This window comes from Cibotium barometz, chromosome 40 (assembly GCF_041138505.1).
Source record: "Cibotium barometz isolate CiBa-2024 chromosome 40, ASM4113850v1, whole genome shotgun sequence".
Taxonomy (NCBI): Eukaryota; Viridiplantae; Streptophyta; class Polypodiopsida; order Cyatheales; family Cibotiaceae; genus Cibotium; species Cibotium barometz.
In genome coordinates, this window is record NC_141085.1 from 2,603,399 (window position 1) to 2,622,043 (window position 18,645).

Below are 18,645 nucleotides of genomic sequence, written 5' to 3' on the forward strand. Positions count from 1 at the left end.
ACATATCCATCCTTTGAAAATGATGCCCGATGCATTTTACCAAGAATACACTCCTCACATACATGTCTAGCAGGGGTCTTAAGAGTTGGCAACTTAGACATCATATCATGCCTTTGAAGGCATAACAAACTGCCATAATTTAGATGGCCAAATTGTGCATGCCATAATCCTACATCACTCATAGCATGATTCGTAGAGACTGAGTAAGCATCATGCTGCAACTTCTCAAATACATCCATCTTGTATAGGCCATGAAACAAGGTACCTGAGGTAATAATAGAACAACCATCATTTCTATTCTAAACTGTAAATTTGTCATCCACAAATTTCACCATCAATCTTGACAAGGCTAAGGCTGAAATTGATAGTAAGTTTTTCTTAATGCCTGGCATATATAAAACTTTAGAAAGAGTAAATGCACACTCATTTGCAGGCAATGAGCACAACTCTACCAACTCCTTTGACAGGATATAAGGAACCATTTGCACATGTGACGGTTCTTGCACTTGGGACAGATTCTAGAGATGAGAATAATTTTTTTTGTGAAGTAATGTGCTTACTAGCACCACTGTCAATGTACCAAAAGCATCTGATTCATGCATACATTATGAACGGAAGGGTCATAACTGTAAAGTACAGTCCATGCCCAATCATTTTGAGCAAAACTTGTAGATTTCTTCTTCTCTGCACTTGGTGTAGATGCATCAGCCACAACCATGCCCTATTCTTTCCTTTTCTCCTTCTCTAGCCTTTCCATGCACTCATTTATGTAGTGCCCTGGTTTCCTACGATAGTGACACTTGCCCTTCTTTTTTAGGCTTATCACCTTCTTTCTTTGCATCCTTACCTGAGGATTCTGATTTTGGCTTATAGCCACCATGCAAAGAAGCTTTACCTTTGCCTTTCTGACTGGCAACAAAAGCTTGGTCTCACCAACTCGCATAACAGATCTGTTTTGCCTAGAATGCTCTTCTTGCTCTGTAGAGTACTGAAACCATCTCATCAAATGTAAGGGCATTTGGATTTTCCTTCATCATGAGTCTAAGGGTAGAGGAAAAACTCTTATAAGAATCCGACAATACATTGAGAACTATGGGCACCAATGTACTATCATGATATATCTCATCCACACTAGCGAGCTGCTCCTTAAAATCTTTGATCTTGGTCAAGAAGCTACCCATTGAGTCTCCCTCATTCATGTGCTTAGACTCCAACTATTTGCGCAGATATGCAACACGTGCTTCATTGCGCACGTGGTATAATGCAACAAGTGCATCCCATGCCTATTTTGAAGTCTTACATGACTAAATATAAGGACTAATGTTTCGCTTCATAGAAAGTGCAAACAATGCATATGCCTATGCATCTCTTCCGTCCCATCTCGTTTGATTAGCAGTGGTGGGAGGTACTGGTGGTGCATGTGGAGAAGCCACATCTATATCAGATTCTACTTTAGATGTACTTACAGTACCTGATTACACTGGTAGTTGTGAAACAAGACGAGTTTCACCACCACAGACCACATTCCAAAGGCCTTTAGCAAACAAGTACATGCCTCATCATATAGGACCACAATGGGTAGTTAGTCCTATCAAGTTTGTCCTCAGCAGACAACATGTTGAATACATCACTACTGCCAGCCAGGCTAGCCATGATTGTCTACCAAATGCAAAATCTTTCAACACACTGAAAGTAGTCAGTATTCACTGAATGCAACCTCGGATGGCTGCAACTGATTGAATCACCTACAAAGTGTATCAAAAATAACATAGAGTAGAGAATAGAGTGTTACTAGGGAAAGTATGATGGTCGATGTTGTTGTGAAGACACTGTAGATGCTGCTGCATACCAAATCTTTTCCGTTGCATAGTGAACCCAAAATTGAGTAGAACCAATCCAAAATGACGTCTCTCTAGAACGTCTGCAAAAACTTTGTGGTGCCCAAAACGCGCCCGAAAGGTGCAACAGACCCCAAAAATTCTATATACTCCGATAAGAATCCGGTAATACATTGAGAACTGTGGGCACCAATGTACTATCAGGATATATCTCATCCATGGAGCAACCAAGGCATGGAACGATCACATTACCAAGCCAAGGCGGCCTATTTTAAGAACACGGGTCATGGTGGTGGCAAGGTTCGCAGCAATGCGTTTCAAGAAATGTTCAATTGGTTTTACCGTGCACTTACTGGGAGAAAGGCCCAAAAGCGAGCCGGAAATTTATCTTTGAGGCGCAAAATCATGAAGGTGTTAGGTGCAAGGCGAAAGAGAAGGGTGCAATGCGTCAATGGCACGTGAAAGAGCGAGGCAATGGCACAGTGGTCGACTAAGAAATGGCCGTGTGTGGTTACCCACCCAATAATTCTTGTTCGCCACTTTTTGGCGCGTTCATTTTGTAAACTGACTTTTTTGTAATTTTGGCCTCCTATAAATATCAATGAGTTTTATAGTCATTTTTAAAAGTCTTGACTTGTGAGCTCTCTCTCTTCCTCTCCCCTTGACTCTCTCGCGTGCGCTCTCTCTCTCTCTCTCGCTCGTGCAGTAATATCTCACGCACATGGAGCCCCCAAATGATCCTCCCTCCAATACGCAGGATGACATTTTCAAAGACCTTGGGCCCTTACCGGTGGCACATAGAACTGCAATCCCAAACATTTACCCACAAGCCCAAGTGGATCTGGAAGCTGAGCGTGTGAGGCTTGAGCGAGAGGCCCAAGAGGCCCAAGAAGCCCAAGAAGCGAAGAGATTACACAAAGAAGCAGAGGACATGGAGGCAGCTGAGAGAGCAAGAAAAGAAGCCGAAGAGACGGTCAGAACTCAAGAGGACGAAGCAGCAAAGAAAGCACAGGAGGATGAGGCTGCCAAGAAGGAGGAAGAAGACGAGGCAGTTAGGAAGGCGGAGGCAGATAAGAAGGCTGTAGAAGAAGCTCAGGCCGCCGCAAGCAACAAGAGAAGATTAGCATTCTTTGCTGCGGAGGAGGATTGGCTTAACAGAAAAGCTCACGGATTTGTTGCTGACCTGCGAATGGCCGGATACGAAGATGACACAATTTTGGAAGCGGCCATACAAAGTCTTCGAGCAGAATATACAAAGAGGAGAAATGAAGACACAGTAGAAAGGGAGCACCTGCCGAGCAATAGGATTGTCAATGCAATGCTAGACAGAGTCTTGGCTCGTGCACTTGGTAAAGGAAAGAGAAAACTCTCAGCTGAGGAAGTAGAAAATAAGAGACAGAAGCTTGAACGAGAAGCCAGGGCAGCAAACACACGAAGGCTTCGTGAGGAAAAAGACAGGAAAGATGAAGAGGAGCGAGTAAGGAAGGAGGCAGAGCAGCGAGCAGCTCCGAAGACTCCATCTGCAAAGACAAAGAAAACTCCAACACCTGCAAAGGCTAAGAAGGGGAAAACCATTCCTAAACGCACAAAACTCCCTTCCGATAACTTCCAAGAGCAGCGACAGAAGTTTAAAAATGACACGCCAGCTTGGACTCGCCACGCGCAAGCACCACCCCCCCCAACAACGCAGAAGAAGCAAAGGTGGAGACCAGGGACAGTTGCCCTTAGAGAAATTCGCAAATATCAAAAGACCTGCACACCAATTATTCCAAAGGCACCTTTTGGGCGTCTCGTCAAAGAGATTATCCACGACCAGCGCCGGGATGTCAATCGTGTGCAAGCGGCGGCACTAGGCGCTCTGCAACAAGGTGCCGAGGATATTTTGGTTTCGCTTTTCCAAGACGCGGTTTTGTGCATGGTGCATGCAAAACGTGTCACTTTGAAGCCATCTGATCTTCATCTAGCTAGGCGTATCCGTGGAGAGGAAGCTCTCTTTCACTAGATAGGGGAAGCCTTGTAATGCAACAAACCGTGTTTTGTAATCTCAATTTGATTAATGAAAAACCATGTCTATTTTCAAAAAAGTTATTTTCTATTGCAAGTGATTGTTGTCTTGTCAAGGTAATTGTAGTCTTTTGCATGTAATTGTTGTCTCTATGTACATTCGACCTCATGTGAACGCTCGTCTGCCACCGCCCGTCCGACTTTGGCTCGACTCGACGGGCCAATTTCTCCCGCGTATGGCCCCAGAAGGGTATATCAGCTGTGCGGGGTGCGCCGGGGCCGGGGGGGGGCCGGTGGTCGCTCCGTGGAGCCTGTGTGCCACGGAGCGACTTTTGGCTGTTTGACCAGGTCAAACAGCCAAAAGTCGCTCCGTGGCACACAGGCTCCACGGAGCGACCACCGGCCCCCCCCCTCGGCCCCGACGCACCCCGCACAGCTGATATACCCTTCTGGTCAAACAGCCAAAAGTCGCTCCGTGGCACACAGGCTCCACGGAGCGACCACCGGCCCCCCCCCCTCGGCCCCGGCGCACCCCGCACAGCTGATATACCCTTCTGGGGCCATACGCGGGAGAAATTGGCCCGTCGAGTCGAGCCAAAGTCGGACGGGCGGTGGCAGACGAGCGTTCGCAAAAATTGATTGAAACATCATAACAGGACACGACAACAACATATAAACACATCAAGAAGATAAAACTTAAAATCAGCTCGAAAAACATCTTGATGTCATTAATTGTTTGATTTTCACAGACGAGCGTTCACAAAAATTGATTGAAACATCATGACAGGACACGACAACAACATATAAACACATCAAGAAGATAAAACTTAAAATCAGCTCGAAAAACATCTTGATGTCATTAATTGTTTGATTTTCACAGAAGGCAAATGATTACATTGGATCTAGCCAACTCGCTTGATGAGCTTGGTGAAAGCCTCGTGGGTGAGAGTCTTTACTGATGGTTTGTCACCAATGCGTTCGGCTATCTCTTTGGCATCAGTGATGCCTTGTCCAAGGCTAAGGCCACAAAATCCTAGGAAAGACCCTGCACCTTTATCACCAAAGCTATAGATAGCTGCTTCCCTATTTACAAGAATACATTTATGGGCATTTTGGGCTATAGGGGCTTCAGACAGGATGGCGCTTAGGGCTCTGTACTTCAAAAATTCAGCTTGCGCATCATTTGAAAAGTCGTTGTGAATTACGCGAAGCATCTCGGCATTGAAGCTCGGGATGTAGTGCCATAGCGCAGCATCTTTCCCCTCCACCTCCTTTCGTGCTCCACCCTTTCGGCTTGCGAACCAGTCCATTTCTCTTGCGGTCTACAAAGTAGATAGAAGAATGAGTTGACTTCAAAAAATTACAAATTAAGAAGGGAAGAAATTGGGTGTACTACCTCAGTGGCATCATCATGATCCGCAAGGTCTGCATCACTAATATTGATGCTCCCGAGGCTGACAGAATCCGAAATGGCAAGCGGCTTGTGAGGGGCAAAGCTAGTTTCTGGCACACTCTCGTAGAAATCCTTGCACTGGGATATTTGTAGAAGAGTCTCTGCCACAAGGGACTCTATTGAGGCTTGATTTTCCGGGAGCGCAAGCACCTTTGTGACATCTGCGGAACTGAAGTCAATGTGGATGTCATCATCTTTGGACGGCTGTTGTGTGTCTCGCATGCCCGCGTACATAGCAATGACTGAGAGAGTTTCATCCTGGTGTAGCCCAAGGACATGGGCGATGTCATCCAAAAATAAGAACTCTACACCTTCTACTATGATGGGGTGTAGAGTTCGCACTTCGAGCTCTGGAACTTCATCCATGACATCGTCCCCTTCGATGTCCCGTTTCACAGCCTCAGCTTGCGGCTCTTCCGCCAGAGTCACAAGTGCAAGAGATGCTTCTTGCACTGGGGTGACAATCTCTTCCTTTGGGTCAGCTTCCTTGATCAAGAGATAAGGTGTGGCTTTCTTTGGAGGAGTGGCCTTCCTCTTTCCCTTGCTTTTCTCTGTTCCCTCTAAGATCAGGAGGGCAAGAGTCATGTCCCACCTCAAAAAACTTGTGCCAATGTTGCCCATTCCAAGACCTACGAGGTTATCTTCTTCCTCCTCCCTTAGATATGCGCTACTAAGGCCTTTGAGGAATCTTGCAAGCCTAAACCTGAAATTTTTGTCCGCTTTGTAGGTATGCTTGATAAGATCCACAGGCACCCAAGTTCCCTCCTCGTCTTCAAAGTTGACACAATATTCAGCCATGTATGTGTCCATGTAGCTAGTGAACGCCCCAAACACGTCATTATGGAGTTCGGCGGTGCCTTCCATGTCAATAGATGTCTGAAAGATGGGTGCAAGCTTCTCGATCAAGTGACCGAGGTCAAGCTTGTGCAATTGAGATAGGAGAGCTTGGGCGGGGGTGGCCATGCTTGAGTAGCGAAGAAGGCGAGGGGACCGCAAAGATGCCGAGAGTGAGGAGATGAACTCAAAGTGGCCAAAAGTGACTTATAAAGAGGTCTTTAAAAATTTTTTTATGTTTAAAAACTCACTTAAAACCTCCAAAAAAATAAAAACACGTGACAAAACTTAAAAGTGCACAAAATTGAACGCAAATTGCGAGTAGCCAAAATTGTTTTGAATTAATCTCTCAAAATCTGTTACATAGCTTGCTTGATATGGATACATCTGGGGAAGGGAATGCTTTTACAAAAGTAAGATGCCTCTTTCCTCTTACGTAGAGGTGTGTTATCAATCACAAATGAAAAGTCACCTTTCAGTGCAAACCTAAGGCCTAAGTACTCCCTTAGGTTCGCCATATTCCAATCAGCATTTACTACGATATCCCACACATCAGCTTGCGTGCTAACATGTACATCAAGCTGTTCTGCATCGTTGATGTCCGAATCGAGTGCTTGCCATTCGCCTCCAGTCAGCTTCCAACGTCTGTAAGGAAAGATAATAGAGAGTTGTTGCTTTCCAAGCTGGTACCGAACGACCATCTTCTCCGACACCACCATGCACTTTATCTTGTCACCCTGATGTTGAATAACCTTCAAATCCCACGAAGGTGGCAAAAAGGCACTCATTACTGTGCCTCCCTTTGCAATCCACATTGTAGGAGTCCGGTGAACATCAGCCTCCTTGAACAAAAACACAAACAAATGTAAAGGCATGAAGAACGTGAGAGTCGCACGATGTGACCCATAGGTGCACTTCATTGCATTGCACACATCAATCTCAATCCGACGTCTGGTTAGTGCAACCAAAGTATTGTCGGGCTTTGGCCAATCATGGTCCATGAGACTTGGTGTAGGGAGCCTCCGTAGAGTCCCAGAACCATCTCTTGACGTGGGTACAATATACTCTGCATGAAAGAAGAAAACTGAGCGCTCTAAAAGCTCTGATGTTGAACAACCAGTGTATAGTAGCTTGCCGATTTCAAAGTGGTGCGCCTCAAAGGTTCCAGAAAGGGTCTCTAAAGGCTCCCATTCCACAAATGTCGACGGAAAGATGTCTGCACAGAACATTACAAGAACACACTTGAAAAAATCAAGCTTCCGTAACATGAAATGATATTAGCATGTCTCAGTGCAGCCCATAAAACAAGAAGCACAAATAAAACTTACAATTTGCAGGAAAGCGTTTGTGATTGGCATTGTCAACACGGAGTTGCGATGCCTTGTAGACGTGTTGGATCATCACCTGCTTACTTCCGTCAGCCCCCTGCTTGAGATCCACTATGCGACCCTTCCAATGGTGTGACTTTAACCCTATGTATCTGCGAGAGACTTTGTGGGCTCCCCTTGTGCTTGGACGCATCGTCACCCACATTCCTTTTGCAAAGGTGCTTGTAACCCACAAGCCAGTGTCGTCTTGTTCGTTGCTGCTGCTAAAGGACTCCACCCTTGAACGAGGTCGGCGACTCATTGTGCTTGGCTAACCGACTAAGCTAAATGCTATGAAGTTGTAGGTGTGTGAGAAGATCTCTGCAACCTAATGCTAGCAGAGCATATAAGCTGGCAAGAGGAGTCAAGAATGTGTATAAGCTAGCAAGAGGAGAGTGAAGAATGTGTGCAAGCAAGAGAGGATGGACTTGATGGGGAAAAAAGGACTGTTTTCCAAGCTTTCCATAGCCAAGAAGATCTCTGCAACCTAATGCTAGCAGAGCATATAAGATGGCAAGAGGAGTCAAGAATGTGCTTAAGCTAGCAAGAGGAGAGTGAAGAATGTGTGCAAGCAAGAGAGGATGGACTTGATGGGGGAAAAAGTGGACTGTTTTCCAAGCTTTCCATAGCCAAGAAGGCACAGAAAGATAGATCTAACTTTAGGAGGGAAGGGGAAGGCAGAATGGGGAGGGAGGAGGCCAAAAAAGATTCTTTTAGTTAGAGAGAGACTCAAAACCGAATTGCTAGTTTTAGAGAGAGGAAGAGGGAGTGGGGAGAGGGAAAAGTAGCTTTAAATGAGGGATAATGATGGGGGGGCGTTTCTGGCCCTAGCCCACTTTTTGAGGTGGGGTCATTTATGCCAGTTTGAGCTGTCTTTATTAAAAAAAGGTGGGAAATCTGATTTTATTGAAAGATTTTGCATTTTCAGCCCAATTTCTTTAAAAAAAAACGTATGATTCAAGTTTGACCCCTACATATTAGGGGCAGGGAAACCCAACATTTTTCTCCACATGGCCTTCTCCCATTGCACCATTCCTTAATGACTGTCATTAGGCTTGGGGCAAATTAAAGGGCCCAAGAAGACCCCAAACAAGTCCTAATGGCATTATTCCATCCTTATCATTTGAGAGGCGAGATTTACCTGAATAGAAATTCCTTCTATGGATCCCTAAGATCCTTGAGACCTTTGCAATATTCATATCCTTAGTTTCACATGAATTCATCAACATCATCACAACAGATCTTTTCAAGAACAACTCTTCCTTGATCTTTGTTTCACTTGCATCAAGGTGTTGCGGATAGTTGACACAAATGTTGTTTAAAACTATTGCTCTTCTATGGACATTTACACATTCTTGAAAGTGGGTGTAGCAAAAGTTGCTGACGTATCTCTGTTCTTGGGCTGAGTTCATTCCTCTAGTCTATAGGTCGAAATAGCGTGCGACCTCTTTACAAATCCTAAGTTTGGTTTCCTCATCCACAACAAAATTCTCATCTTACATAAGGGACCTAAATCTTTGCTCTTCAGCATTTCTCCCTTTTCCTTAAAGCCTCGTTTTCTTTGATAATGTCTTTTGGATGACTTGTGCAAGACTTGCAAATTGTAAGTTCCTGTGTTGGGATAGAAAGTGTATTCTTTGTGCAGCTGCATTGCCATCAATGCAGATGGGTTATGACATGCATGGTTTATCTCCAGACCTCACCATGTCCCCCAAGTTTTATCTCCATGTCCTCCATAGTGCTCTCAAGGGTTAAAACAAATCCTGAGATTTGAAAACAAGCTAAAGTGCAGGATATGTCTTGAAAATAGATGTTTCTAAGAATCTTATTGATTTAGGTGTTGAAAAGAACTATTTAGAAAAAAAACAAATAACATACACACACACACACGTGCACATGCACACGCACGCGCGCACACACACACACACACACACACACACACACACAATAGAGTTCAGCTACACTGACAAAGTTAGACCACAGATAAAAAATAGAGTTTAGCCGAGAGAGAGTTTAGGAACTGTTTAGACACACAATATTAAATTGAGAGAGAGAGAGAGAGAGAGTAGGAACCTATATTTGAGAACCCTACAAAATAACTAATGAAGGTTCCTCTTTCTCTTTCTCTTCCTATTCATCACTATATGGCTATGGTGTGACCTAATGAAGGTTTTCTTCTATTATGCTTAATCCTAATGTTTAATAAAGTACATAATAAGATTAGGGTTAAAGTTTGGAGTACTAACCTTATTTTAGATTCTTCTCCTTCTCCTTTTTATGAGCATGCTTAATGTGTGTTAGTCTTTTCTATGTCTCTTATTTTTGATAGGTAGAGTTCATTAAATGTGTTACTAATCACTTTTTGTAGTTTTATGTTTTGTAGGTCTTACATTAATCCTCTCCTTTGGCTTGACAATAAAGAGGTAAGCCCTCTTTTTCTTGTAATAATGCAAGATCTATGTTTATTGCATCCTTGGGTGTTGAGTTTAGGTTTAGCTTAGTGCATTAAGCTTTTGCACAAAGCTGAATACATGCTTAAAGATTATGCAAAAAGCTTTATGCATAGAGCTTAAATCTTATGCATGCTTTAAGCTTATGCATATAGCCTTATGCATAGAGCTCTATGCATACTTTAATCTCTATGCATAAAGATTTATCCCTAGAGCTTAATGCATTAAGATTTAAGCATGTGCATAAAGCCTTATGCATAAGCTCTATGCATGCTTAAAGCTTATTCATTGAGCCGTACACATAGAGCCGTATGTATAGAGCTTAAAGTATGCATATATAAAGCTTTAAGCATAGAAGAGTTACACTCTTTTTTTTCTCATAAATGTGTTACTAATCACTTTTTTTAATTTTATTTTTTGTAGATCTTGCACTAATCCTCTCCTTCGTCTTGACAATAACGAGGTAAGCTCTCTTATTCATGTAATCGTTAATGCAAGCTCTATATTTATTGCATCCTTGGGTGCTGGGTTTAGGTTTAACTTAGTGCAAAAAGCTTATGCCTAAGCTTCATGCATAATATTATGCATAAATCTCTATGCATAAGATTTATGCAGATCTTATATGTATGCTTTAAGCTCTATACATAAGCTGTATGCATAGAGCTCTATGCAAGCTTTATGCATAAGGCAAGATTTATTCATAAGGCTTTATGCATAAGGCTTAATGCATAAAGAGGTATACATAAGGCTTTATGCATACGTAAAGCCTTATGCATAAAGCATAGAGCTTAATGCATACATAAATATTTATGCATAAGGTTGTATGCATAGAACTTAATGCAAGCTTTATGCATAAGGTCTCATGCATAAGTCTTAATGCATTAGGCTTTATGCATGGAGCTTAATGCAAGCTTTATGCATAGAGCTTATGAGTAAGGCTCTATGCATAGATCTTAATGCATAAGGCTTTATGCATAGAGCTTAATGCATGCATAAAGCTTTATGCATAGAGCTTTAAGCATGCCTAGATGTTATTTAAGTGTTATTATAATATTTAGGTGAAAAAGATTTTTGTCTTATCTAGATATGGTGACTCAAGTACCCCGAGCATCATTCCTTCTCTTAAGGTAAACTCCAATACAATTATTATTTTCATTTATATTTATTGCACCCAAGGGTGCCGAGGTTTTAATTTTTATATGCATTATTAAGCTTATGCCTAAGCATCATGTAAAAGCATGCATAAACCTTTATGCATGCCTAAGCTTATGCATAAAGCATAGAGCTAATGCATGCATATGCATAAAGCTTTATGTATGCCTAAGCTTATACATAAAGCATAGAGCTTATGCATGCATAAAGCTTTAAACTTAAAGCTTATACATAAAGCTTTATGCATAGAGCTTAATGCAAGCTTTAAGCTTATGAATTAAAGATCAATGCATAAGTTTATGCATAAGGCTCTATGCATGCATAAGGTATACACATAATAGATATGTTTTTTAAGTCTTCCTTGTTCTATACACATGATATCCTTGTTTTTATAATGTAGATATGTGTTGTGGTGATCCAGACTTGAGAAGCCTAGCGTTTTGGAAACCCTTAAGAAGAAGAAATTTTTTTCTCCAACATTATTTGCCATTGTCATCCATAGCTGCTAAGATGAGTGCCACAATAGTGACAACTTACAGTCCCACAATAGTGACAACCTACAGTCCCACGACAATGACAACTGGTGTAGTGCCACAACTGTGATAACTTGTATTGATTTTTCTTGATTGTCAAGTACTTAAAAGATTCTAAAGCTTCATGTTTCTATATTTGACATAGATTCCATACTTATTGATCATAAATGCATCATTAATACTCTTCAATCCATAATAATAGAGTGGAAATCCAAGTATCTTCAACCTCCCTTGCCACCCTTAAGTAGGAGATTCAACCCGGATTTAGCTAAAAGAGTGTGCCTAACTACTAGCTCACCATAGTTGCATTCATGATAAGAAATACACCTCATCCACCCATTTCCACCATTATATATTGAATGTATAGCTTTGACTAGTTCCTTCAAGCATTTAAATAGTTTCTTTATTGTACATAGTTTGGACTTGATAGCCATCTACTAGTTTTGGTGTCATTTTGGTTTTGATTATCATTCATTGTTGTTGCCTTGGATTGGAATTTGTGATCATCCACCCTTTTTAAGAATTTATATATTTAACGGCTCACCACTCAATTTATAATTCAATTGGGTACTTTTTCCCATTTTGTGTTCTTTCACTTTGTTGCATTGTGTGTATCTTTATTTTTACTTTTTGCCTTCCTTTTCCATTGTTATTGAGGTAGAGTATTGCATATGGCATTGCACACACACACACACACACACACACACACACACACATAATACACACATAATAATTCATGCTATGGTATTGCTCTACACAAAAAACTAGTCCACCTTAATCTTGTCGATATTTTTATTGTTCCATTTCCTAGTATTGCTAAGAGCATGGGTCAGTCATTGTCTTGCCAATGTTGTGGTACCATGTAGCGCATATCGTATGATGAGTTGCATACCATGATTTGTCTCTCTACTTTGGAGTTGTGCCATTATTGAGGCTAATAAGGTTGTTTTACTTAGCATTGGGAAGAAAATCAAGTGCTCTTGTTGCTCCCATAATTTGTAGTTCCTTCTTGTAGAAAGTCATTCTTACCTTCCTCATCACAAGGTTATACCACCTAAGTAGAGTACCTAACTTAGTTTAGTGTAATTACTATAGGTAAGTGACTCTGCATGAAGTTGATATGGATTAGTCATCATAGGTTACCAAGTTGAGATTTGAGTGCTCCATAAGGTCTTGTCCAAGGTGCCCAACCCAATTGGGACTTATTAAAGCATCTACAATGTGTGTGTGTGTGTGTGTGTGTGTGTACGTGTGTATGCGTGCATGCGTGCATGCACATGTATGATACTAGTGATAGGTTATCAAGTTGAGATTCGAGTACTCCATAAGGTCTTGTCCAAGGTGCCCAACCCAGTTAGGGCTCATTAAAGAATCTACGGTATGTGTGTGTATGTGTGTGCGGGCACACCCATGTGTGCATGTGTATGTGTGTGGGCATGCCTATACGTGTGCATGTGTGTGCATAGGTGTGCATAAATGGGTATTCCTATTAACCCTCTAACAATGCATACTACATGATGATGCATGGATCTCTTGTACCAAACATACTTATGTACCACCACTATTAAATTAAATGTCAGTTTTTGTAATAGAGAACTAACATGGATGCAACATTCCATGTATTTTTTATATGAATTGATATCAAAAATTGTTTCATCAAAAAATATCAAACATTGAGCAATACAAGGAAAAAAAATACTCAATCATAAAGCGAAACTTTTCAATTTTGCTTCAAGATATATATTGATTAAAGGGAACATTATACATCACATGTAGATAAGAACAATGGAATATTTTAGTTGTTGAGATAAAATATGTACCATAAAGACTCCAATTTTTCCAAAGACTCTAAGTTTAGTTGTTGAGATAAAATGCAGCCAACCATAAAGACTCCAATTTTTTTAATGAGTGTGATGTACCCTTAGCAAGAATCCCATAATGAATGAGTGTGATGTACCCTTAGCAAGAATGCAACCATAAAGACTCCAATTTTTCTAATGAGTGTGATGTACCCTTAGCAAGAATCCCATAATGAATGTGGTTTGGTTTTCTTATGTGGCTTTGTGAAGGTTGGCCCAACATGTACAAGGTGTCTAAAGGGGTTTACAAACTTGCTTCGTGTTAGTTGAAGAGATAAGTGGGTAGGATTGGTGGATGGAGACTCCCCATCATGATGAGGGATGAGCGGGCCCCTTTTTAGGGTGTCAGGTGAAAAGGCAAGTGTTTCGTTGGTTTATACCCCCAACTTTAGATGTGAAATGACATAATTTATCGAATTCATGTGAAGGTAAGTTACTGGAGCTAGTGTTAAGGTTTTACACGTTAATTTCATATCTAAGACAATGAGTTATAGGCTTAGTTTGTGTAGAGCACCGTGGTTTTGCAACATTCCACTTTATTGAAACTAAGTTTTAAAGATGTACATGCAAGATGGCTTATTATTTTACAAGAACCTTAGTGCTTTGCTCAAACCTTAGAGGTTGTAATTATTGGTGTCTATGTATGTCACAATCAAGTGAGTTGTAAATATAAGTGAGAGAAGCGATTGGAGATCATTTAAAAAGTTAATATAGGACAAGATGTAGGTGAATGCATGTCTTTTTGTGAGGTTATAATTATGTGATTTCTTATGACAAGAAATGAACAAGCTATTTGAATATTACGTGAAATATTTTTACAGTTTTTTGTTTCATTTGGTGCCCTCTTTTTCATCTTCACACACTCCATGAATAGTCGTTACGTGCACGGTGTAGGCCCATCTCCATAGTCTAGCTTTCATCAAAAACTTGTCTAGCATGGACAAGCTCGAGGCAAGTTTCATCTAGCACGAGGTGCAGACATGACAAAGTCGAGCAACAATGGAGCCATAGAGAGTTGAACGGTAGATCTAAGCAATTCCTATAATTAACCTTTCGTGATTTGACGACTAAACGACAAATCTCTTTTATTGTACTTCTTCTATTGTCGAGGATTGATGCTTAATTCTCTGGGGACACAATATTGGGATTTTCCTTCCCGTGTCCACGGATCATATGCTTGTGATTCGTCATCCGTTTGCACGCGCAGGGAAAGTAAGCCTAGTGTAAGGTATGTATATCTCTCTTTTTTGGATACGTTCTTGACCATGGCGGTGCCTTTAGGCAATTTTTTTGAGTCCGTAGAATGTACGATTGATCAGTTGCATTAGTAATTGGACCACTTTGTGAAAGATTCCGAAAACTCATGGTACTGAATCTTTAGTCTTGATGACTGACACAGAGACACATGCGGTGTTGGTGTTGGGAGAGACACATCCAGTGTTGGTGTTTGCAGAAAACATTTTTCTCAATAATTCCAAAAAATTAATTTTTTTTAAATTTTAAAAGTTTAAATAAAATTATAACTAAAATTTGTTATTTTAAAATTGGAAGATTATTTTTCAAATTTTGCCAAACCTTGGTTTTTCGTGAAGACTGCATGTGTGACAGACTACAGTCTGTGTATTTCACTGAGAGAGAGAGAGAAAGACACGGTGAGAGAGAGAGAGGGATATTTGGTGAATAATTATCTTAGAAGTTGAGCTCTCTTTGGGCCCTGGAAAAAAATACTGCAAATTTCTTTAGTCTTTGGATAGCGCGCGCCGCGGTTTTTTTGGACTTTATATCAACGTCACAGTTGTGGAGCAGAATCTTACGCGTCCCGGTCCGGAAAAGCTTCATAATGGGGCGGTGAGCCCAACGCACGGATCGCCAACCTCACCAGGCGTTTAGCTGGCTGGGTAGACCGGCCCTCAGCTCAGCTCGGCCAGATCTGTAGAGCTCGTCCCCTTGATCCAGATCAGCAATCAGCATAGTGGAATGCTGTTATAAATTGAAAGCAGCAGCTAGTGGAATGGAATGCTCTTATAATTAAAAACCAGCAGCCAGAATTAGAAGCAGAGCTTGTGTAAGGGGCGGGGCGTTCATTACTCGCAGTCGATGGCGGCCGCTTTCCTCACGAAGTACGACCGATGGATTACTTCGCGACCCTTTGATTGCTGCAGTGCTGGGTCAGCGCACGAGTCTAGCCGAACCAAACCCCTGCAAGCTGATCCTGAATTAGACCACTGGCGGGGAGGATGGAGAAGCATGCCCTACATTCTACGTAAGCATTATTACATGATGATAATATATATAGTGGCTTCGTGCTCTCTTGTTTGATAATTGTCACAACATGATATGTAAAACGCAGGCTGTCTGGCTTGCAATCAACAATAATTGTCATAATAAAAGTAGGCTATATTATGGCTTGGCTTGGATGCTGCAGTCAACGAGCTCGCCGAGAGGCTTGCCACGGTGGGCCTTACTCTCAACTTCATATCTTACTTGATGGGGGATTACCACATGAACCAGGTTACGGCTGCCTCCATTATTAGCATCGTGTCCGGCACAGCAAGCCTCACACCCTTGGCCGGAGCGCACTTGTCTGACGCTTACCTTGGCCGCTTCTGGACAATCATTCTCGGATCAGTTTGCAACTTGATCGTAAGTCGATCTATCTGTCGAAATGCTTCTATAGATCGGTACTGACCTGTTGATACGGCCCTCAAGTTTTAATTTTCTAATTTTGGGGCAAGCGCAGGCTTCGCTCCTCCTCACGGCGACAGCAGCTTGTCGCTCACTACGACCCGCGCCGGCGTCTCATCGTCATGCATCGCAGGGTCAACTTGCATTTCTAATGGTAGCCTTGGCTTTTACAACGTTCGCGTCGGGAGGGCTTCGGCCTTGCACGTATGCCTTCGGAGCAGACCAGTTCCAACGAGGCACCCTCGATGACAAGAAACAGACGCAGAGTTTTTTCAACTGGTATTTCTTCTTTTTGTACTCTGCTTCTCTAGCGGGTGCCACGGTTCTTGTGTACATACAAGACAACGCGGGCTGGGTGTGGGGCTTCTCTGTGCCCAGTGTGATCGTAGTTTTGGCAATGGCATTGCTACTAATTGGAAGCCCCAGGTTTCGCCACGTTCCTCCAAGCGGAAGCCCTTTTACGGCATTTGCCAAGGTGGTGGTTGCAGCCTTTCATAAGAGGAAGCGTGTGCTGCCCTCGGATGAGCGCCTACTCTATTATGGTAGCTGCGACCAGCTTTCGAAGGCACATGAATATGTTCTTCCTCACACTACCCGCCTCAAGTAAGTAGGCCTTCTTTCCGACAAATTAGGCCAACAATTATATGAGCGTAACCTGTGGGTACTTTGTACGATCAGGTGGCTAGACCATGCAGCAATCAAGACCGAGTCCGACCTTAACTCTGATGGAAGCGTGAAAAGCTCTTTCAGGCTTTGCACCGTCAATCAAGTTGAGCAGTTGAAAGCCGTGGTGGCGCTAGCTCCAATCTGGACCATTAACCTCTTGTCGACGACCGTGCTTTCTCAGCACAATGCCTTCAACGTACCCCAAGCCAGACGCATGAACCGGCGCGTGGGATCATCGGGCTTCACGATCCCCGCTGCTTCCATGAGCGTCTTTGCCTCGATCACACTGCTGCTTTGGATGCCTTTGTACGACAAGGTGGTGGTGCCCAGGGCTCGCAAGCTCACGGGCCAACCCGGCGGTATCAAGGTGCTGCAGAGGATCGGCATCGGCTTCTTTATGTCCATAATCGCACTGGTAATGTCCGGGCTGGTGGAGTCGAAGCGTCGGCATTTCGGCGCGCGGCATGTTCGCCTCTCCGTGTTCTGGCTGGTGCCACAGTACTGCTTGTACGGGCTGGGGGATTCCTTCCACGCAGTCGGACAGCTGGAGTTTCTGTACGACCAGCTGCCCGACAACATGCGTGGTGTTGCCGGTGCCGTGTTCTGGTGCAGTGCCGGCCTCGGCCTCTATGCTGGAACCCTCATTCTCCAGCTCGTCCACCGGTTCACGGGCACCCCGACACACGCGGACTGGCTCGCCGACGACCTCAACAGGGGCCACCTCGATTATTTTTTCTATCTCCTAGCGGTCCTAGAATTTGTCACTTTCCTCATGTTCTTGGTTGTGGCTCGCCAGTACAAATACAAAGGGGGCTCCGATCATTCTCCCGCAGCTGCAGGCACGCCCACTAGTCATAAGCCTAAAGATTTACGCCGCACGCAACATGCTGCAGCGCCACAGCACGAAATAACTCTTACTACAGCTCCTCCACCTCCCGTTTGAAAATTAACAATCCCATGCCACGGAATTAGCTGGCATTCGCCTCCGGTACTCTACTCAACGCCGTCGACTCGCGTGTCACTTTTTTACATCATGCTCCCCCCGTGTTGCCGTTAATACCTCTCCCTCTGTATATCTAATGTTTTAATTTTTAAATGGTTGATCCTGTCCTTTTTGCTGATTTTCAGAGTACCATGTGTAACAAAAATATCCAACAATTATATCAACTCTAAAGTTCATTCGGGTAATCCTTTTCAAAGATGATAAGGAACGGTAGAGCCGTTTTTGCTCTCTTGTACTAACTATGCACACTATCAAAGATGCACCTTGACAGATATACCTAGACATAAAATTTTCTTCCTTTAAATCTATCACCCTTCTCTTAAAAAAATACATAGTAGCTCTTATCATTTTTTTTGGACCAATAATTATATTTATTTACATTAACTGTTCAAAAGCTGTCATACAACCTGAACGAGAATACAACTATCTACTCTTTTTTCACCTCAGTCATGATTTTACATAAAAACTCCCATCTTTCATCCTCACACACAAAGCAAGATTGTTCCCAAGAGATCTGATACCCCAACAATAGCTCTTATCACTTTTTTAAATCATTCTCTCTCTTGATATGCAATACATAGTGTTATTTAATGGTGGATGCTATCCTTTTTGCTAATTTTGAGAGCAAATCATTGTACCATATGTACCAAAAATATAGTATAATTCTATCAACACTATACTAGTCATTTGGGTAATCCTTTTCAAAGATGATAGGCATAATAAGAGGTGGTTTTCTCTCTTGTAATATGTCTCACACTATCAAAGCTGTACTATGATCCTAGATATGCATGGACATAAATT

At 42.5% G+C, this 18,645-nt stretch overlaps 1 protein-coding gene across 1 annotated transcript; it reads left to right on the forward strand.

Moving 5' to 3' along the window:
* The first annotated feature begins 15,063 nt into the window (after window positions 1–15,063).
* On the forward strand, window positions 15,064–17,962 carry LOC147615113 (protein NRT1/ PTR FAMILY 8.1-like). The gene is made up of 4 exons (XM_086779087.1): window positions 15,064–15,753; window positions 15,916–16,133; window positions 16,231–16,778; window positions 16,854–17,962. The coding sequence occupies exons 1-4, from the start codon at window positions 15,588–15,590 to the stop codon at window positions 17,782–17,784; spliced, it is 1,863 nt and encodes a 620-aa protein (XP_086635213.1). The 5' UTR covers window positions 15,064–15,587; the 3' UTR covers window positions 17,785–17,962.
* The last annotated feature ends 683 nt before the right edge of the window (window positions 17,963–18,645 follow it).